The sequence below is a fragment of the Vigna unguiculata genome, chromosome 7, assembly GCF_004118075.2.
Source record: "Vigna unguiculata cultivar IT97K-499-35 chromosome 7, ASM411807v1, whole genome shotgun sequence".
NCBI lineage: Eukaryota > Viridiplantae > Streptophyta > Magnoliopsida > Fabales > Fabaceae > Vigna > Vigna unguiculata.
Genome location: NC_040285.1, coordinates 24776234 through 24798063, shown reverse-complemented (window position 1 = coordinate 24798063; position 21830 = coordinate 24776234). Strand labels below are relative to the sequence as shown.

General features: G+C 32.8%; 3 protein-coding genes across 3 annotated transcripts; 1 reads left to right on the top strand and 2 right to left on the bottom strand.

Moving 5' to 3' along the window:
• Positions 1 to 4706: 4706 nt before the first annotated feature.
• On the top strand, positions 4707 to 5552 carry LOC114190573. Its single transcript, XM_028079518.1, has one exon. The coding sequence runs from the start codon at positions 4771 to 4773 to the stop codon at positions 5281 to 5283; it is 513 nt and encodes a 170-aa protein (XP_027935319.1). The 5' UTR covers positions 4707 to 4770; the 3' UTR covers positions 5284 to 5552.
• A 1198-nt stretch (positions 5553 to 6750) lies between these two features.
• LOC114190582 (DUF724 domain-containing protein 3) lies at positions 6751 to 9591 on the bottom strand. Its single transcript, XM_028079528.1, has 3 exons — positions 8984 to 9591; positions 8408 to 8902; positions 6751 to 6975 (listed from the first exon to the last, which is right to left on the bottom strand). Exons 1-3 carry the CDS (start codon positions 9440 to 9442, stop codon positions 6961 to 6963), a joined length of 969 nt encoding a protein of 322 aa, XP_027935329.1. The 5' UTR covers positions 9443 to 9591; the 3' UTR covers positions 6751 to 6960.
• Positions 9592 to 16831: 7240 nt separating this feature from the next.
• LOC114192331 (alkaline/neutral invertase A, mitochondrial-like) lies at positions 16832 to 21125 on the bottom strand. The gene is made up of 6 exons (XM_028082022.1): positions 20171 to 21125; positions 19274 to 19433; positions 18900 to 19111; positions 18031 to 18524; positions 17815 to 17863; positions 16832 to 17426 (listed from the first exon to the last, which is right to left on the bottom strand). The coding sequence occupies exons 1-6, from the start codon at positions 20867 to 20869 to the stop codon at positions 17100 to 17102; spliced, it is 1941 nt and encodes a 646-aa protein (XP_027937823.1). The 5' UTR covers positions 20870 to 21125; the 3' UTR covers positions 16832 to 17099.
• Positions 21126 to 21830: the final 705 nt, after the last annotated feature.

Here is a 21830-nt window from a genome sequence, read left to right as displayed (position 1 = left end):
CCAAAATCTTTGATTACCTCGAACGTAAACATAGGAAGAAACTTGAACAATTGACACATTAAATTCAACAAATTTAATTAAAATTAATTTTGATACAATTTAAGAAAGTAAAATGTAAGCCTAGGTAAATAGTACAAAACTGATTTTGTAAGATAGGATGTGCTTCTCTCTCTTTCTCTCTCTCTATATATATAATTTGGTCATATATTTAATAAATATTAAATATAATATATTTATCAAGAATAAAATAATATTTATTAAGGGAAATAGACAATGTACTTTATTTTGATTGAGTTTGGAATTATTAAAAACATTATAATCAAATTAACGAGTTTGAATTTTATTTTTAGAAGTGATACATTTTTTTTATAAGTCATTAGTAAATAATTACTCCATTTTATTATGCTTTGTTTTTTTTTTTGGGTTAAAGGTTCTTTTAGAGAAATCAAGAATTGCAATAAATTCTCTTAACTTTAAGAAAGGTTATAAACTTACATTTAATCTTTTTTATGTTTTTATATTATAATAAATACGTATACGTAAAGTAATTAAAAATTAAATAAAAACAAGGGTATAGATAACAAAAAAGGTAATTAATATTGTATTGAATATTGAGAAAAAGTAAAAATAAAAAAAAAATAAGAAAACATGACATCTAAAAAAGAAAACACAAAGTATTATATTTCACAAATTTCTTCAATCAAGTTAAGTAAAAGACTTAAAAACATTAACGTTGTTCTTTGGTGTATTTAATGTAGAGTCCTATTTGTTTATTATAGACTATTGATTTATCTATAAACCATCTTTTGCATTATTAATTAAGTGAACCTTTGATTATCTTGTCTTTATGCTAAGGAAGGTGGAAGCATTCGTGAAACATGGTTGCCTCAAAAAGAGATATTTATTTTCTTTTCGTGTAAATGTTTTAGGTTTCTGCCTTTTGGGCCAAACTTCTTCTCTTGTTGTTGTTCTTGGTTCTTCTGTATCAAAGTATTTTAAGATTAACTTTTAATAAAATTATCTTCTTTAATTTAATAACTTTGTAATTAATAATTATTATTAGGGTTAATTATGTTTTTGTCCCTTAACTCTTATTGAAAATTAAAATTAGTCTTTTAAATACGTGAATTTAATCCTCTCAACTATATTTTATTAAATTTATTTAACGTTTCAAACGTATTTTATGATAATTTCTTAATATCAAATAAAAACGTTTAAATAATATAAACAACTTAAATATTATAAAAAAATATTTAATACTTTAAATAAATTTAACAAAATGTAATTAAAATTTAACATATAATTTACTCGTTCTGTACTTCATTAAACAAATTTGGCATATAATTTACTTTTTCCTAATCATTAAAGTAGTGAGAAAGTTACTTTGCGGTTTTTATTTCGTTTCAGGTCATGTACGAGGGTCACGTTTATGTTTAAAATTATAATAATTTCTTTTGGAAAAGATTTATGAAAAAACATCAAGTTAGTTTGTCACGATCACAACCAAAATTAATCAGTTTTAATATGATTTCCCATTTATATAATTATTATATTATTAAAACAGTAGTTATAACAGTAATAAAGAAACTAACGACCGGTGCAGATAATATCTATTTTTAAAAATTATTAAATATTTTAATATTTGTTTAACTATGTTTATACGAAATTAGTATTTTTTTTATAAGTTAAAATTCAGTCATTTATAAAATAATTTGTAAAAGTTCTTTTACAAAAAATTTCTAAATTTTTGTTTTTAACTTTTGAAGATGATTTTTATAAAAAGGACAATGTCAATTTTTTTTGGTTCTAGAAAAAAAAAAGTATAGAAAAGTTCAGCAAAAGATATTCTTAACCATTAAGGATACTAGTTCACATTTATATAAAAATTTAAATTTAATTAAAAAGGTACAACTATATATTAATTAAAGTAACAACTTTACTAATTGAATAGGATGTTAGGTGATGTTTGATGGTTCATAAAATTTATATTTCATTCATAACAAATAAATAGGTGACCTTCCCAACTGTTATATTACACGTTGTTACTTTCTCTATTCACTCATTATTACGCATTAAATTTTTCAACCGTATGAAAATGTATAGTGCTGTGGTTTCAAGAAATTTGGATTGTTTTTAATATTGGTGCTGACCATGACATATTATCTTATGCAAAAACACGTTAATATTTTTAATTATTTTTTTTTCTATTTAATATTTTCCATATCAAAATATTTTAACTTTAATTGGATTTTTATAGTTTATTATTGGGCTAAACAATATTATAGTAAATTCTGAGAATGTAATTTGTTTCTGAATATAAGAGTTCAAACGTCATTATTTTATTCTGCCATGGTTTACTTAACTTTTACCATAAGATAATTTATCTAACATGTGATAATTTTTATCAAAATTTAAAGAAGAAAAAGAAAAGAAAAAGCTTAAATTGTGTCATGGTTGTCTGAAAAACTTAAAAATCTGAAAACAAAATAATAAGAAATATTGGGGATAAAAGAATTGAACTTTTGAAAAGAACATCTAGAAAACTCCGCAAGAAAATAAAAGTGACCATAAAGAAATGAAGCCTAAAAAAATCTGATACATATTATTATGATGTATTGTGTAGTATTATTTCTAAGAAAGAATTATATAAACAAACTAATATAAGAAGACAAGTACATTTGACAAAAGAAAAATATGATTCTTAATAGTAAAGAAACATATGTTATGATAGTAGTGAGTATTCATGGCACATGATAGGACATATGTCTATGTTCCTAGACGCGACAACCATGTATGGAGGAGCTCTCAGTCAAATTAAAAAGCAACATAAAGAAAGAAAATATTTGGTCATATTTAATTGTATCACCGATCTATTATTAATATTTATAGTGTAAGATTATATATATATATATATATATATATATATATATATATATATATATATTAAAAGTATTATTTGTCAATTTGTTTAGGTTGTCAGGTGCATTTAATAATCAATTTTTTCAGGAAATAACTCCTGAAAGAATAAATAATTTGTTTATAACTAAAAACATATAAATGTGTTTTGTTAATTAGAAAATGAACTATATCCACAGGTGACCTAACTCTTTGTAGTTGCAGAGAAAGAAAAACAGAAGTCGGTCAATAATTTAATTAGATTAATGTTTTATGCAAAAAGAATTTAATTATGGAAAAATATTTCGTTAAAAATTTATGAAAATAATAAGTTACGTGATATACAAATGTTAAAAATATAAAATAAATATTAAAAACATTATAAATATATATAATTGTCATTGAAAATATAATTGTTGTTATGTATTACTTTATAAATAAAATGTTTTATTGATAATATCTTAAATTATCATATATATATATATATATATATATATATATATATATATATATATATATATATATATATCACGTATACGAAATCTAAATTAAAATATCATTGCATTATATAAATAAAAATTAATCAGCCAAATTATTTAATAAAAAATAATCATCAATAAATCTAATAAACACTACAATAATATGATATTTTTCTTTTAATTAAATGAAAACTAGATCTGTTAAATTGAGTTAGAACTTGCGAGCCAATATGGTCCATCACAAGTTCAGATCGGATTGAATTAAAACTTTTTTACACATTTTAATACGGGTTGATTTTTGACCCGGTTTACCTAGAACCTGACTCACTCGGATTGAATCTGTGGTGAGTCAGATCAGCTCTTCAACTGCAAATAAAGAGTTACACAAGTATTTTTTTCTTAAGTTGGGATTTGTATTTGGATCATGTTAGATTATTTCTTTTAGCCAACTCATAAAGAATTTATATTTTTGTGATTTTGGTTTGTATTTAAATTGTATTAAATTTTATTTAAATTTTAATTAGAATTATAATTTAGTTTTGACTGATAAAAAAATTTAAACATTGTATTTTTTATTAATTAAGTAAGTCTGTGAATCAACCCGTTTAATCCATCAATAGGTCGGGTTCAAATTTTTTTGACTCACTAATAAATAAGTCGAGTTAGATTGATGAACCTTAGTAGATTGACATGGGACCCAATTATCGGTTTGGACAAAAACCACTTATTTCAAACAAATATATGTGCATACAATTAAGATGGTTATCATATGAGCTTCATTAAACGGTAAAATTAGAATTTTAATTGCTTGCAACCGGCAATAGCATGCATTCATTCACCCAGTCACCAGATCTCAACCGTCACCAGTGACAATCGAACAACTCGTATTAAATCAGATTCAGAACATTACAAACATTTATAACACAACCCCTCCAATCTTTATCAGACAGAAGTAAAGTGTTGTTACACGAATGCTGTCATTTCCGACCATTTTGAATCCATTTCCTAAAACTTGGCATCGCCGTAATAGTAAGAAAGAAAAGTACACCTGTCTCAACTCAAACCAATTTGATTGAAAATTTTACTGCAAAAACACCCTCATTTTGAATACCCTTTAATTACTACACCTTCAGCCATAACATGCAGAGAAGCATTTAAGACACACGTTTTTACTCACCAACTACCTTAATAGTGAGTGCTACACAACATGTAACATATTACAAAATTTAAAGTGAGTATGGGGACACATTATGAACTGTGACAATGGCATTTGTTGAAGTTTATGGGAGATACAAGGGCAAAGAGATAGCACCAGAGCTATATCAACCCCACCTTCATCATTCACAATCACATACCAAACGTTAACCGATCATAATATCAGAAAAGAAGAGAAAAAATGAGTCAAGTTTCTGCAGAGATGAAGGCGAAATCTGAGGTGTACCATGGAGATGAAGTGTGCCAAGAAAAGACCAAGTTGCTGCTGAAGGAGGTAGGGCTACCCAATGGGCTTTTACCGTTGAAGGACATTAAGGAATGTGGGTACGAGAAGGAAAGTGGGTTTGTGTGGCTGAAGCAGAAGAAGAGCATAAACCACAAGTTTGAGAAGATTGGGAAGCTAGTGTCGTATGCAACTGAGATCACAGCGTATGTTGAGCTTGGGAAGATAAAGAAGCTCACTGGTGTGAAGGCGAAGGAGCTCTTGGTTTGGGTGACACTGAGTGAGATCTTTGTGGATGATCCACCCAGTGGGAAGATCACGTTCAAGACCCCTTCAGCGTTGTTCAGAACATTCCCGGTTTCAGCTTTTGTGATTGAGGAACCAGTTAAGGAAGTCAAGAATAAAGAAGAAAAAGAAGAAGAGAAGGAAGTGAAACAAGTTGGTAATGCTGTTGAAGTTCAAGAGGTTTGATTCTTCTTCTTCTTCTTCTTCATCTGGTGGCAGCCATGGCTATGTATGAGTTTATTATATTCTATAGGTTTTGTTTTATGTCTCAGTTGTAATGCTTTCAGTTTCTTTCTTGCACCAGCTTGAAAGAGAAAACGATGCTTAAGTTATAAATTTATGTTAGTATTAAAATTTGTTGTCTTATGTTTCTAATATGGTTCCACATTTTCTTGATTAAGTGAAATTGATCCACAGTTTTTATTGTGGTTCAGCACCTATTGTGGTGCAGTAAACAGCTTTCGTCTTCATTCTTTGGAATGAAAAAAATATTAACTGTGCAAGATGGAGAAAAATATGATATTTCCTTTTTTTTTATGTACTTAATGATGAGAAGCAAATCCATAGCTATTTTTAAGGGTTTTCTTCAATTTGAAAAATTTATTAACGAGTGATTTGCGTGATTCAGGTTAAAATTAGGTGTGATGAGCAAATGAAGCTCGGATATCATTCTTTATTTTAAATATGGTCAGAATTTGATTTTGATACACCATTATCCTATCAATTAATTAAAAAGTATTGCTGATTAGAGCCTCAATCTAGTTGATGGTAAAGTGGTCCTTCTCTATACCTATTTCGTTAAAAAAAATTAATTAAAAACTATATTTAATGACTTTTTAAATGATTTCTTTGCAAAATTAAATAATATTTAATTATATGACCATTTATTATAGAAAGAGATAAAAAAAAATCCTCTGATAATTTATAATTTTGAGTATAAAAAACATTTATGCTGTCATTGAAAAGTATGACGTGAGAAAATAAATATATTGAAAAGAGAAAAGCTTAATATGCTTGTCATTCACCATTTAGTTTCTATAAAAAAATGAAAAACTAGAAAATGAAACCACTAACAAGATAACAGTATGCCTGAAAATTAAAGATCGATGAAGGAACATCTGCAATTGAAAAACAAAAACAGCAGGATCATGAGTCTTAAATCTAAGGGTGAATAATTTTTAACTTTATTTTTAATGATCAACAGCAGAGAATCCTGATCTGATCAAAATGTATAGACAGTTTCCTTATCTTTATTTACGTGATTAAATTTTAAATATTTAAGAATTGAGATGTTTAATCTACAACGTAAAAGAAGCATTAGGCCCTACCAACCAACACTTATCAAGTTTTAATTGCCAAACTAAACCAACATTAATGCGCCAAAAGGAAAGTCGCGCTTCGCAACAAACACAATGGACTTTTCTATTTCACAGGAGTGAAAAGCTATATCATGCTGCTTTTCACATTGTTGATTCGAACTAAATACTCACAATACACGACACATAGTACTAATAATGTAAGTATATTAATAGCATTTTTTACTAAAACCTTTTTCTTGTTATGGGTTATCTGTTATTTAAGTGCAGTCCATGACCTTTGTCATTAGAAAAATATTCGTGTTGCACGTAGCAAATCGAAATGACAGAAAAGGACTTGCACACAAGCACAAATTGCAATTTCGAGAGAATTATGTACTGGCTATACTTACCAGGAAATGTCAAAGGTTAATGTCTAAAGCAAAACTACATAATCAGAATCTAAAGTGAGATGAGTTCGTGTTTGGATCCAAACAAACTGGTAAGCCCTGATGAGTGACTTAACCGAATCCGGATTTTTTCTTCTACCTCTTGTTATCTTCAGCGTTCACAACTTCATCACCTGAAATTTTTTTAACCAAAAGCATTGAACGGTAGTGATCATCTAAACAACATTGTTTGCAAGAGTTAGTATATCAATTAATCGTCTTAATCAACTAGAACAAGCGAGTTACAACTCAATCAAATACATATTATCAGTTTGAGATTGCAGAGGAGATGTCTCTATTAAAAAAAGACTTTCAAGTCAAGAGATCACTCTCCTCCTAAACTGAGTTTTTTGGCAAGGGTATATATCATCTTAATTTTAGTGAAATGAGATTAGAATGCATGATAAATTAAAGAAAAACACACCTTCAGTCTAGAACAACCTTGTCCATTATGTCAAGGTCAAATACTGATCAACAACTTAATAATCTACTACTAAAACGTCATGAGGGATATTTTAATTCTACTGGTATTATATATCAGTATAACCAAACACTGTTTTTGGTATCACATCCAATATATCGCAACCAAACAAAGATTACTTACCATACCTCAAAAGCTGTTGTTTCACTCTACTCGTTTCTTAGGTATGCAGGTATGATTTTTACTCATTATTGTTTTAGGACATCCCTGAACCCATTGTCTCTTGTCACAGCATGATTTGTCAGATGAGGATGCAAAACTAAGCTAACAGATTAAATTTTGGAGCAAGTTTATTGTTCCTGCAAAGAACAATATACATGCGTCTCTTGGATGCAGAAGAGGGTGACGGAAAACTAAGCCTACTGCCACAGACGTAGAACATATTTGAAACAAGTTTGGATATTGTTCCTTTAAAGAACAATATAGCAGCTGACCCCAAAACATTATAATAGGATAGCATATAGCAGCAATTCTGAAAATTTTTATTAGCTTATGCCAGCATACTATAGACATGAATTCTCAAAAATGATCAAGGATAATAAAAACTACGCTGCCCTAGAGCCAGAAGGTTCCAAAAAAGCTTACAAGTCAATATATCAATAAAATTAAAGTACAAGTTTTCAAATGGGAATAATCAATCATCATCTTCAAATTTCAAGTCTCTATCATTTTCACTATTGCAGTTATAGATTTCAAGTTTAGAAATTGAAATCCCAAAAATAGTCCTACTACAACCCTACGGTGGCGCTATTTAAAATCTTATTCGGACCTACTAAACCTAGGCACTAAGGTATTTTTGTTGGTAATCATCCTAACATGATTAAATGCACATTTTCCAGAGAAGCTGTCAAATGATGAGAATGAACTTTCATATGCTGAATTTTCACATGTGAATTTAACATGAGAATATACATTTTCTGGTGCCGATGTCTCCTGGAGCCTCCAGCAGGAATAAAATCTAACATAAAGATTTACTAGACGACTGAAATCAATCTCAACCTACTTTTTACTATCAGCTTTCAGTGGAATTCTTATAAAAGTCACAACATGCATGCTTGATCACAGAGTTTCAGTGAATACCATACCTTACAAGGCATAATCCATTTGCCATGAATCCAGTCCTGATGCAGCCGCAATTGGGAGTGATGAAACTCTAGTTCCTCATTAGAAGACCTGAAGTAAACCACATACTTGGAGTCCGCAAGAACTTTAGAAATCACACCCACCCACCAACCGTCATTGTACAGGGCATCGACTTCATCAAGAAGACTAAATTGACCATCAAGATTAGTATTGGGTGGAGGAGGCCTTATGTGCAAGGCATCAATCTCCTCTCTCAAAAGATTAGAATCATCATCAGCTAACAGAGTCTGGTACTCAACAACGAACTTGTCATTTCCCTTTGCCTCAACTATAGTGGCTTCAAACCAAGCTCCACTGAACCCATCTTCATCATTGCTAACCTCGACTGTAGCCCCTTGGCCAAATTCATCAGGCTTTGCAGCTTCATTGGATTCATCGGGCTTTGCAGCTTCTTTGGATTCATCAGGCTTTGCAGCTTCATTGGATTCATCCTTTTCCTGTGATTAACAACACTGTCGTCATAACATTAAACTATAATCAAATTACGAGATATAAATAAAATTGAGAGATGAATGTGCCTGTTGGAATGGCGGGACCCATTTGTGATCGAACCATTCTCGATGGATTCTGAGTTGTTCTTTGGAAAACACCAATTGCTCCTTGGACGCCCTGAAATACACTGCAAATCTGTCATTCTCTAATTCCTCAGTTATAAAACCCTCCCACCAACCGTCGTTGTAGTATGCGTCAACCTCATCCCCAAATTTGAATACTTCGCCTATCTCCGGTGGGAGAATGGGCCGCAGTTGACGTATATCCAAGATTTCCCTCAAACGTTTTGAGCTTTTATCGTCTGCCATCAGGTTGTGGTACTCTATTAGGAACCTGTCAGAAGGAAGATGCCGGATGACGGTGCCGGAAAACCAAGAACCACGGAAGCCTTCATCCTCTGAGCTTACTTCCACCACAGTGCCCGGTTTGAAGAAGACGGCGGAGGCGGAGGCACCTTTGGTTTTGGTTTTAGGCTTCGGAACCATTGCACTCCCGGAGTTAGGGTTCGTATCGGTTGCGGAAATTTAAACGGAACGGAATTAGAGAGAACGTGTTTTATATGTGTCAGTTGGCGGGAATGTGAGGAGAGTAGTCTCTTCTTGGGCACGCTTCACACCCTTCAGCAGGGTAGATCTAATTATTGGAATGCAAATTATTATCTTTTTGTTATAAAGAGAATTTTATAATAAGGATAAAAATGTACAAAATATGTACAGAAAAAAGGACTTCCTACAAATGGTTTGATGAAACCATAGAAATAATTCCACAATTTAGGAAACAAAAATATTAAGCAGCATTGGGAAGGAACAGTTAACTAGTAATGCAAGTTGGACATTGCTTTGAAGTTGATAAAAAAAAATGGAATTGATACAGAGCTGAAGCACAAGCACAGTTCATTTCAATATTCAATGAAGGTGATACTTGAGTCTTAAACGATATTTTGTGGTCTCATCACCCACATATAATCTTTATATTTGTAAAGGTTTCATTACATGAAAATATTTGAAAGTATATTTAAGAAATAATTTTTGTGAAAATAAAAAATTTAGGGAAAAAAGATATAATGTGCAAGATTGTTCAACCCAATTCTAAAATTTTGTTAAAATAAACTTGGTTAAAAGTTGTAGTTTTGTTGGAATTGTTAAGGACATATGTAGAATAATAATATTTAAGTAAACAAATTATGTTTTAATAGTTAAAACAAGTAAAATGAAAAAAATATTACATATTAAAATAACTTCTTTATTACAATTTTTTATGTAATTTTTGTAAGTATACTACATAGGACATAATCGAATTCCTTTCAACACGTATATAAAACATTTATAATAAGATCTAAACTTTCCTAAAGTGATTTTAAAATAATTAATAAAATTTAGATATATAAAAATGATCCAATCTCCAAGTAAAGGATATATATTATTACCTAAATTATCATATATCTGACTGACTGTAACTAATTTTAACATCAAAGTATTTATATAGTTACACATGTCCAGCCGATTACCAAGGTGTAAGGAATATAGATCATCTAAAACCACGGGGAGAAACATATTCGAGAAAGTAGCATGGACATACCATACCTTATAGTACAACTCAATTTCATACAAAAAATAATATATATAATATAACCTAATATATTATTTATTTAAAATTTAAACAAAAATATAGAATTATTTTACTAATTCTGAGTTCCAACTTTTTACCAAGAACATATCTAATAATCTCTTATCTTTCTTCTAACAGCAGTTTAAACTTTTTACTAAAGAAATTATTTTTTTATACTTTAAATAAAATATTAAATGACTTATAATATCTTTTCCGTTGGTCCTATTTGAAGATGTATTTATGCACCATTATATTTTATATTTATTTAAAAAGTAATGAATATAAAAGAAAATTTGTGCATAATCAACTATTAAAAGTATACACAAGACTGATCAACAAAGATAAATAAATTATATGATTCTAATGCTTTATAACAAAATTTAATATAACAATAATAACAAAAGAAATATTATTTATAGTTATTTAAATAGGTTAACTTGTTAGGGATGAAATGTTTTTCTAATCACATAAAATTTGATTGTTTTTACCACTTTTACAAAAGTTTTGCAACAATCCAACAACAAAACTGCAGACCTGGTCTCACATTAATCCAATTCCTTCTCAAGTCACTTCTATTTTTAATACTTCTCTGTTTTTCAAGCTAGAAAAACCAATCTAGTTGACTTCAACTGCATAAATATTTGATATCAAGGCATAAGTTCCTGTCCTAATTGGCTTGATCCCAAATCCCTATAACCTGCTAATTTGGCTACACTGGGTTGATTATGCAATTTAAAAGCCTCCCAGAAGGGCTCTCCAGATAGACTCATGTGACTCAAATTGCATATTCTCAGTGGGTTGATAAACTTGCTTCACTCTTCCAAAACTATAAGATAACAGTTCGTCATTCATCTAAAATGTGTCAGTCCTTCTTCACCCACGAGGTCAGCATGGCTACAAACAATTGTCATAAACTACATACTATCTGGTTTAATACCTAATCATACAATGGAAAAGTTCAACCCCCTTTCCACCATATCCATGACTCCAGTGTCCATTCACCATTGAAGTCCAAGAGACCAATTTTGTGCATAGCATTTTGCTAAATATTTCATGTGAATCAGCTGTATTTCCACTCTTGGCATACATATAACTTAGGACAGATATTTCCGTGAAAACCTTCTTCCAGCTATCAAAGTATTCCATGTCACGATGTCTTTGAGTCATTTCAGCTAATAATTTTTTTTCCTCTGAAAACATAATAGGAAGATTGGACTCAACTCCATGCTTAACCACTGCAGCATGTACCTGCTTGCCCTAATAACCCAAACCAATAGAGACACAAGCTCCTGCAGCAATTGAGAAGCTAAAGGGACTTGGTGATCCTTCCTCCTGTTTGTCACAAGAGATTGTGTTGTGATTATTTAGAACACCAATAAACAAAATAATTAAGTAAAAGTAGAAATTTTGAAACAAGACAAGAGATTAAGTAAAAATAGAAATGACTTTGAAACAAGAGATTAAGCAAAGGCTTACCAGAAACATTTGACAGAAAATTCTAGGACAATCGCAGAAGTCTCCTCTGAGTGTATCAAGTGGTCAGAGTAGTTCAGCAGACATAAGTTTTGGTTGTGATATCTTCAAAACCATTTTTGTGTGGTCCATGGTATCGCATGACACACATGTCCAGGAGTGCATTGTCAACATATATGGATCATCCTTGAACACCAATCTTGATGGCCAAAGCATGAGCTAATTGGCCACATAAAGAGCTTTCAAACCCTTGAAGGACTTCAAAATAGCAGATATGGTGAATTTATTGGGATATGTCCCATCTCTGAGCATTTGAAGAAAGACACTCCATGGATGCTTATAGTGGTTTCGAGCAGTGATGATGGCATTTAGGTGACCACATTTTCAAGGGCCATTTCTTCGAACAAAATGCGTGCCTCTTTGATTGAGCTCTTATCAAGAGGAATATTAAAGATATCAGTTGGCTAAATGGTCAAATCCTTAGTGGGAAACAGTTCATTCAATTGGATGCAGTGAAACAGCTTTTTATCACCAATGGGATGGGTTGAATGAAAAATCAAATGAAGACCGTAACTTCTCAGTAAACATCATCTTCCAACAAATGCCCATGCAACCAACCCTTTTATTTGTGTTGTCACGATGATACCATGATACATGTTTGGGATGGATATAGCTGTTGAAATTTCACAATCACATGTCCTGAATAGGCTCATATATTGAGAACTGTTTTGGCCACTAGCATAATTGGCCTTTTATGAACTTGGCCTGAAGTTTGAAACACAAATATAAATATGTTAGGAGATTTGTATAGTCATTAGTCAATTAGGACTAGGCTGCAATTAGTCAATAGAGAAGGGTTAACCATGTGAGCAGTTAGTTTGTCAGTTTTGCTATATAAGGCAACTCTTACCTTATATGAAAACCTGTAATTGACTTTTCTCATATTCTTGTATTCATCTCAATTCAATATAGCTTTCGAAACTGTTTCTTTATGTGATTCCCTATTGTTCCTCAAGTTCTTCGGACCTTGCATTACTAGAGAACTAGAAAAAAATTCTTAACAATTGGTCCATTCACAGTATCAGCTATGGCATAGGGTAGTCGAAATGCAGGCAATTAAAGATTTGGAAGAACACGTGTGTACAAGATTAGAAATGCACCTAATGGAGCTTGTGGGGTCAATGCAAAAAGCCTTGGGTGATTCTTTTAAAGATCAAATTCAAGAATTGGTCAACCAAAATTTTGATGATGTTTGTGGCAATTCCACTGGAGTTAATTCTAGAGGTGAGAACCATCATTCTTCATATTGTTGCGGAACAAGATTGGCAAGAATCGATTTCCGTTGTTTTTAAGGAGAAGTTATCCATCGATGGATATTTCAATGTGAAAACTACTTCTTAATTGAAAATATGCCTAACGATGTTCAAATCAAACTTGCAATTGTGTATATGGGGGACACACTTTGTAATGACATACGGCTTGGTCAGGTCAGCACAATATTTTCCAATGATTTCTTGGACCAAATATACAAGATTATTCATAGAGCAGTTTGGAGAAGTTTCTGATGACCCTATAGCTGAGTTGATGAGGTTGTTTGTGGCAGAAGAAATTTGTGTCTGAGTATCACGAGGACTTTGATTCAATCGTGATGAAACTGAATCTTAGTGATGAGTATATGTTGGGTTACTTTTTAGGGGGTTTCAAGATAGAAATCCACATGTTGGTTAGGATATTTCAGCCTACTACAGTGAGACGAACCTTTACCTTGGCAAGAATGTATGAAGCAGCCAATTCCCCTTCTATTCATTCTTCTGTGCTACCTAAAGCATCAGAAAAAAAATCTTAGATCCAAACTTGTCGCCTCGGTTAATCTTACTATGACTGCACCTAAGGTCAGAAATAGCAGGAGTTTGACCCCTGCTTATATAAGTGAAAGAAGAGCAAAAAAATTGTTATTTATGTCATGAACCATATTCGCAAGAGCATAGTTTTACATATAAAAAGATTTAGGTGCATGTTTTGGAGGTTCAGGAGGAGGAGGACTTATGTTAATCGTAGACCCTGTTGGTAGTTCTTTTAATGACTCTGATCAAAATTCTCATCAAATATCAATGAATGCGTTGACTGGTGTGGCAAATGTCAGAATCATGTGAATCACATGATACAAGCAAAAGAAGCCTCTAAACATCTTGATTGATAGTGGATCCACACACAATTTTCTGGATGTTGACATGGCTCAGAAAGTGGGATGCCAAATCGAGGAACCTCAAACATGTTTTTAATCCCACCTGGTTGTTTTGATTTGGTGTAAGGGACAGAGTGGCTAATTCCATTGGGTCATAATTTGGAACTTTGATCAGTTAACCATGGAATTCAGAATCAAATAATAGTGTCAAGTTCACCAAGGCTCAACAATTCAATAAAACCTTAGCGGAAGGTGAGGACATTTCAGTTCTACAACTCTATTAATTCAAAATAGTACCAGTCTTTTTACTGGTTCAGTGGTTATGGTGGGTAAAAAAGATGGACCATGGAGATTGTGTATTGATTACAGGGAATTGAATAAGAACAGTGTGAAGAATAAGTTTCCTATACCCTTGGTAGATGATTTGCTAAATGACCTTCCTGGATCTTCAATCTTATCCAAGATTGGCCTTCTTGGATCAAACAATTGAAAGGGATATTATAGAACGTTTGTGAAAGGGTATGGAGTAGTAGCAAAACCCTTAACTAATATGTTAAAGAAAAATGGATTTAGTTGGACCCTAGCCTTGTGTTTGGATAAGGGATTTTAACAAATCCAAGAAATTGAAATACATAATATTTGAATTATATATAATTGAATTCTCTTCATTTCTCAAATAGTTTGTTTGAATGGAGTAATTGAAATATCATATATTTCAATTTTCTCGTTTGAATAAAGCAATTTAATTTTCATTTTAAGGCAAATTGAACTCTATCCTTGAACCCAAGTTGAGTTTGCTTAATCTTTGATCCAATACAACTCATCTCAACTTTTGATCCGAGTCGACCCCAAAGATTCAACATGAACTGACTAGGCCCGACCTTTAGCCCGGGTTGATTTGCCTCACCTTCAACCAAAGTTGATGATTTCAACGTTCAGCTAAGGCCGACTCAGCTCGATCTTCGATGCGTTGGCTTGAAATTTAAAGTGGTTGCACACTTTTGCTGGGGAAGGACATTCAGGGATCAATGGTACAATGAAATGCGTTTAAGATGTGGTATATTCGAAAGGGCTATTCAGTGATGTCAAGAAGTTCATCCAGCAGTGTACAATTTGCCAACAATGCAAATATGACACCGTAGCGACTCCTGGTTTACTTCAACCTCTTCCCGTTCCTAACAAATTTGGAAGCATGTCACTATGGATTTCATTGAGGGCTTGCCTAGTTCATTCGGTAAGAAAGTGATATTTGTAGTGGTTTAAAGATTGAGCAAAGCTGCATATTTTATGGATTTCTCCCATCCTTATATAGACAGTGATGTGGTCAGTCTTATAAGGATAATGTGTTTAAATTGTGTGGATTCCCAAGCGCCATCCCCAGTGACGAAGATGCCATTTTTATCAGTTAGTTCTGTTAAAATTTCATGACCTTGAACGGGGTTTAGGTTCAGTTGTCATCAAGCTACCATCTACTACAGGTGGATGGTCAAATGGAAGTAGTAAATATTTCATAGATGCTTGGAAACTTATATGAGATGTATGTGTAATAATGTCCCTCACAAGTGGCTGCCATTGGCTGAATGCCGGTACAACACTTCCTATCAAACTGCTACTAAATCTACTCCTTACGAAATAATGTATGGACAAGGATATTGTCCATACATTTGGGCAACTTGGCTACTGCCTCTTATCTTCCTTATCAGCAAGAAGATATTTTTGCGGAAAAGGAGCTTGAATCTATCCTTGACTGTATGATAGTTAGAAGAAGAGGCATGCATGTTACTAAAGGCCTTGTGAAATGGAAACACCAGCTTCTAGAAGATGCAACTTGGAAATACTACTACAATTTAAAAAAGAATTCCCAACCTTCTATCCTTGAGATCAAGGATTCTTTCAAGGGAAGGGCTATGTTAGGAAATTTGTATAGCAATTAGTCGGCTAGGACTAGGCTGCAGTATGTCAATAGTGAGGAGTTAACTCTGGTAGAAGTTAGTTGATCAGTTTTGCTATGTAAAGCAACTCTGACCTTATGTGAAGACATGCAGTTGACTTTTCTCTTACTATTCTTCTTCTCAATTCAATATGGCTTTCAGAACTGTTTCTATACGTGATTCTTGTTGGAAGCCCTACATCAATTACAAATAAGACAATTTCATAATATATAACACCTCACCTACAAACTAATTTTGTAGAGTTGAATTAAACTTAAAGTTTACTTCTCAACAGTTCTCATTGTTCCTCTAGTTCTTAGGATATTGCATTTCTAGATCCAGTAAAAAATTCTTAACAACAAAATACTTAAAATAACTACTCAAATGATCACTTGGTAAGTTTCTCAACTCAATATTTCTTTCACAATATCTATTATGTTTTAGTCAAAGGTTATAATTATAATTTACCTTGTAATGTGTCCTTTTAAACTAAACTGTGAATCCTTAATCTTACTAGTGTTACAGTCAAGTCACTGTTCTCTGCAAACATCCTATGCGGCAACCTTGACTATATGATTAGTAATTTCCTTTAATCTTAGGACCAGTGATGAGAAAGTGAAGTCAAACACGCACCAGAACAAGGTAAAAAACAATTGTATAGGGAGATAAAGAAACTCTTTTACAAAATGCTGCAAAGGAGCGAGCGTATAGTGAGATAAATCAATGTGAATATTAGTTCATATACAAACAAGAGGACGTACTTTTAACCTTCTATGTCCTCATTGTTAAGAAAAAGTAAGAATTGTCATCCTAGTATAAAGGAACGCCTTCTTAACCATAATTATAGCAAGGCAGAATATGTTAACCTTCCTATGTAACTTTTACTATAAGCATATACCAATGATCCCCTGAACTCTATGAATTTCACACTACACTAGGTATTCATCATACAAGAATCTGAGACCTGGCAGCACCACGGGAACACCTTTTCCTGCCATTCTTGCTAAGTCCACAAACACATATGTCTAGAAGCTCATAATCCTCCTCCCAGAATAACCTGGATGCCGTCTCCGGATCTTTCAAAAGCATCTTGGATGTAAGGAAACCAGCTATGGTCCATGTTTGATACATCCGGGCTTGTTTTCCAATAAATTTTCCAGTGCGTGTATCATAGTACTCAGGCCAAGAATCAACTGGCAGTCTTTTCTCAGCCAAAGCAACTGCTTTCTGGGCAAGTTCAGTTCTCCCCATTTTGATGCATGCCAGCGTGAACTGAATGAGATGAGGTACAAAGGAATATATCAGAAATTAAAGCAACAGTTCATGACTTGACAGTTGACATGCAAGGTCCCAGCAACAAAACTGGAAAATAATTTTGTTTAATTTATAAATCTTTTGCTCTCAATTAAAAAACCCAGAAAATAACCTCTCTGGATATTTTTCTCTTACTTCAGGTTCTGCAGTTTATGGTTTTAATTTCCACTTTTCTACATTGTAGTAAAATGAGTTTCTATTGGGGACCTCGTAAGTACTCCTCCCACACTTATTATTCCCCATTGAGTTCAAAGGTTTAGGTGGTAAGACACAGGACAAAGAGAATAGCCAACAACACATCTTAGCTTTCCTTAAAATACACCCATTGCCATCAGGAAAAATTTACCTGCCACAGAAGGGTTGGCCAAGATCCACCGTTGTGATATGACCAAGGGCTGCAAAAGTTAAGCATGATGTTTCAGTTAAGATGCACACAGTAGAAGCAATTCTGACTACAAAGACTAACAAATAATAAAAAAGGAATTCAACAAATGTACTTCATAATAAAAAGAATCAAAATTCTCTGGTATGCTAACAACAAAAACGGAAAATAAAAACTCACGTATTCTTTGGGTCTGAGCCAGTAGTTATGCGCCACTCTTCGTTATCCAAGGCAGGATAACATATCTTAAGAGGCATATGACCCACAAGATCATCCCATTTTGCTTCTATCAGATTTAAAGTAGCCTGGTTCTGTCTTGGGGTGCCCAATGACGATACAATGGACCAAAGATTTCCAAGCGTGAAAAACCTGAAGTCCATGTGAGCTGGCTGCAAATTCCCAATCAGATATCCACCTTCTTCTGGAATCCAATCCATTAACCACAGTGGAATTTGCTCTGGATAGATGTTGAATTTATTGATGGCATCCATGGAGTACTCTTCTGTTTTATACCTGTATATTTCATTCATCTTTTTCATGTCCACCCAATAGTATTCTCTAATGTGGAATGACAGAGCGCTGAGTCGGTTGTTAATAGCTCTAATAAGATGATCAGTTCCCTCAGTTACAACAAGCATCTCACGTGAGCAGCGAAGAGCTGAGTAAAATAATGCCTGAAAAGCAAAACTGCCACAGCTAAATGGAAGGATAATATGTAAAAAAATAGAAGTACACTGCAGAAACCACGTTAATGCCTGAAAAGCAAAACTGCCACAACTAAATGGAAGGATAATATGTATAAAAGTAGAAGTACATTGCAGAAACCACGTTGCCTGAATTCAGAGTTTTATCGTTATTTAGCAGACAGATTAATTTCAGCTGAAGCATATGCACTAAAATAACATACATCAATGGAATGGGAGCATATAATGATAGATGCAAAAACTTGGGCCATTTCGACTGTGTAATACAGAGCATTGTTCAATTTTAAACAGAACAGAGACAAAGAACAGCAGAAGAATGAAAAAGCATAGCATAGTTAAGCTCACTTGGATCTCAAGAGGGTGTCCATGAATCCCCATCCTCCTGTCTATCATGCAAGAACCATCAGTGACTAGCAGAGAAGGAAACATATCGAAACCATCTGTTAAACACAAGTTAAGGATCATTTTTAAGCCTGTTTGAACATCGGCCCTTTCTTGCAAGCTGCAATCTCCTGTGAGCTTCCCGTAAGCCCGCAAGAGTATGATCCACCACAATCCTATTGAGAAAACAAAAACAGAAATAATAAATGAAAGTTCTTCACTATACTACTCAAATAATAATTTTCAGAATTCTCATTGTGTATGCACAACTCTAGCAATTTTCAACATGTTACTCTATGTGAAGTATTTAAGAAACAGCTAAATAATCAACTGCTAACCTGAATCTACAGGTGCAACGCGACCAATAGCTGATTCCCCAAAATCAGGATCTAAAACTTCTTCACGTTTATCTTCGTCCAGAGCTACAGTTCTAACTTTGAAACTTGCAGGCATCAAGCCCTGCCCTGGACTGTAGCAGTCCACAGTTTTCTCCCAACTCTATAACAAAAATGTATAATATTAACAATCAGTTCTCAACAAAAATTTTAAAACTAAATGAATCTTGCTACACAAAAACCACTTTCTTTCAGGATCAATCAAGTACAGACAAAACACTGTACTGTAAAATATATTTATCCAAAAAGGAGTGCTAGCAATATATATATATGTGTGTGTGTGTGTGTGTTGAAAATCATTACAAATTATCTAAATTGACAATGAAGACTTATATATTTAAAATTATCTATATACAAGATTAGCAAAAATATAACAATTTAAATATATTCTTACCAAATACAAATTGAATCTAATCCATCTATCTAAAATAAATAAAAAAGTAAAAAGAGGATCTAATCCATTTAGGACATTTTATCATCTTCTTAATCATCTCATTGAAAAAGAAAGACAGGCCTATTTCCATAAGCATAAATAGAAACTTACATAATATTTTGAGTAATCATAGAATACAGTGTGTATCTGCCCTTACTAAGGTTGTTTTAGTACTATGTGTGTCAGAAACCCAAACAAAAGTTTTTTAGCAACTCACTTTTTCTAACATTTTCCACTATTATCAGAATTTATTAAAAACTACTAAATCATGAAACTTGTTAAATAAAATCCAGACTTATAACAATTTTGTGACGTCCACAGTTCTTATTCTTCCAACAAAGAAGGTATTCAAGTGATGAAGGACGTGATTGAATCATTAGGTGTCTGAGTTTAAAAGGGTAGATTACCTGCAACTGCAAAGTGTGAAGAAGAAAGTTCTTGACAATCTCACTTTCTCCTCTAAGCAAGAAAGCAAGTGCTGACGGGATAAAATCCCTAAGAAAGACCTGATCATAATTCAAGGGTAGCTTGTCCCCAGGATCATTTGCAGCCACAGTCCCCACAGGGTTGCCACAATAAGTCACAACGGCTCCCTGCAACAACTTCCATGCTTCCTTTTCCACCTCTGACTCCTCCCATTTACTCTTCCCCACACTCACATTCACTTCACCACTTAAATTTCTCTCATCTGTAACATCCTCATGAGAACTTTCCACCACCAACGGTTTCACGTTATTCATGCCACCCTGTACGTAAATCCTCTCAAAATTGTTGTCATGGCCACGGTTCTCCACAGAGGTTGAGCAATTTCGAACCTTGAAGGTAGATACGTCCCTGTTGGACGTGATTAAAATAAAGGGCATTGATAAAGGGGCGAAATTCGAAGAGGGCAAGCCAAAAATTTCCTGTGCAATACCCTTTATGCGATGCGTTTGCAAAGGGTGGTGTTGATTGAAACGAGGTTTCGGCGAATTGCTAGCAATTGAAGGAGCATGACCATAATTTGCAGGTGTGGACAGAAAAGGCGATGAGTTCCGAGAACTGGTGAGAATCCTGCGAATGGATTTCATGGCGCGGTTGCGAATAAGCGCAATTGTGGTCATCATGACAAAGTAATAGGAACGGCAACAGAGACCAAAACTAAGGAAATTTGTACGAGAAATATGTTAAAGACGAAGCTATTAGCATTGGGGGTTTCGTGTTTGTAAGAATGAATGTTAAAGTTTAGGTTGAGTGGCTATGGCATCATGGCATGTGGGCGGAAGGCGGTGCTGTTGCCGGCGGGGAACACAAAATTCTACGACACCTTTTCGATTTCACTTCAATGTTTTGATCTTATCACCTCCCTGAAAATTTAAATACATTTTGTTCTTTCTTGTTAATTTTATAACTTCCGTCCTTGTAATATTACTACAATTTTTTCTAACATAATAAATTCGACACAGATTTCTTCCCATGGAAAATTAAGAAAAACAAGAATTTTCTTATCGTTTCTGGGACATATAATTGTTCTCCTAAAATGGCAAAATAAAATAATTATCAATATCACCACTAAAAATAATAGTTTGAGTTTTGTTAGTGATTCGTTAGTGAAAATAAAAATAAAAGAAAAGAAATGTCTTTCAAAAAATCCAAGATTTCCTAAAAAAGTATTAAATTTAATTATCACAGATAAAAATCTTACAATTCTAATTATATTATTTTCTTTTTGACTTAATTCGTAATAATATGACCGTCAATTATCAACTGGACTGAACGTGTCAAACACGATTTCTCATTGTATAAATGTCTCCAGATATTTAATCTTTATAAAGAATTATACGTGTTTAGATTTATAATAACCAAACATAAATCATTTTGGAATCTCTCATCAGAAATTCGTTCAAATGTAAAATTAAAAATATTATTTTTCTTTTATAAAACCTAATTTAAATTTCCAAGAACTAGACAATACCAAATCATATTTTAAACAAATTATTTGTTACGCCCATCACAATTCTAAGTTCTGATAAGTGTTAGAATCATGTTTTCACTACCAAAATAAAGAAACCATGTTGAGATTGAAAA

What these genes read in the sequence shown, in the direction of transcription:
- LOC114190573 (XM_028079518.1), top strand. Translation starts at nt 4,771, where the DNA reads ATGAGTCAAGTTTCTGCAGAGATGAAGGCGAAATCTGAGGTGTACCAT.
- LOC114190582 (XM_028079528.1), bottom strand. Translation starts at nt 9,442, where the DNA reads ATGGTTCCGAAGCCTAAAACCAAAACCAAAGGTGCCTCCGCCTCCGCC. An exon ending in GGGTCCCGCCATTCCAACAG is followed by an intron (nt 8,903 to 8,983) that starts GCACATTCATCT and finishes TGTTAATCACAG; the next exon opens with GAAAAGGATGAATCCAATGA.
- LOC114192331 (XM_028082022.1), bottom strand. Translation starts at nt 20,869, where the DNA reads ATGATGACCACAATTGCGCTTATTCGCAACCGCGCCATGAAATCCATT. An exon ending in CGTTGCACCTGTAGATTCAG is followed by an intron (nt 19,112 to 19,273) that starts GTTAGCAGTTGA and finishes TTTTCTCAATAG; the next exon opens with GATTGTGGTGGATCATACTC. An exon ending in GGCTCAGACCCAAAGAATAC is followed by an intron (nt 17,864 to 18,030) that starts GTGAGTTTTTAT and finishes TAACTTTTGCAG; the next exon opens with CCCTTGGTCATATCACAACG.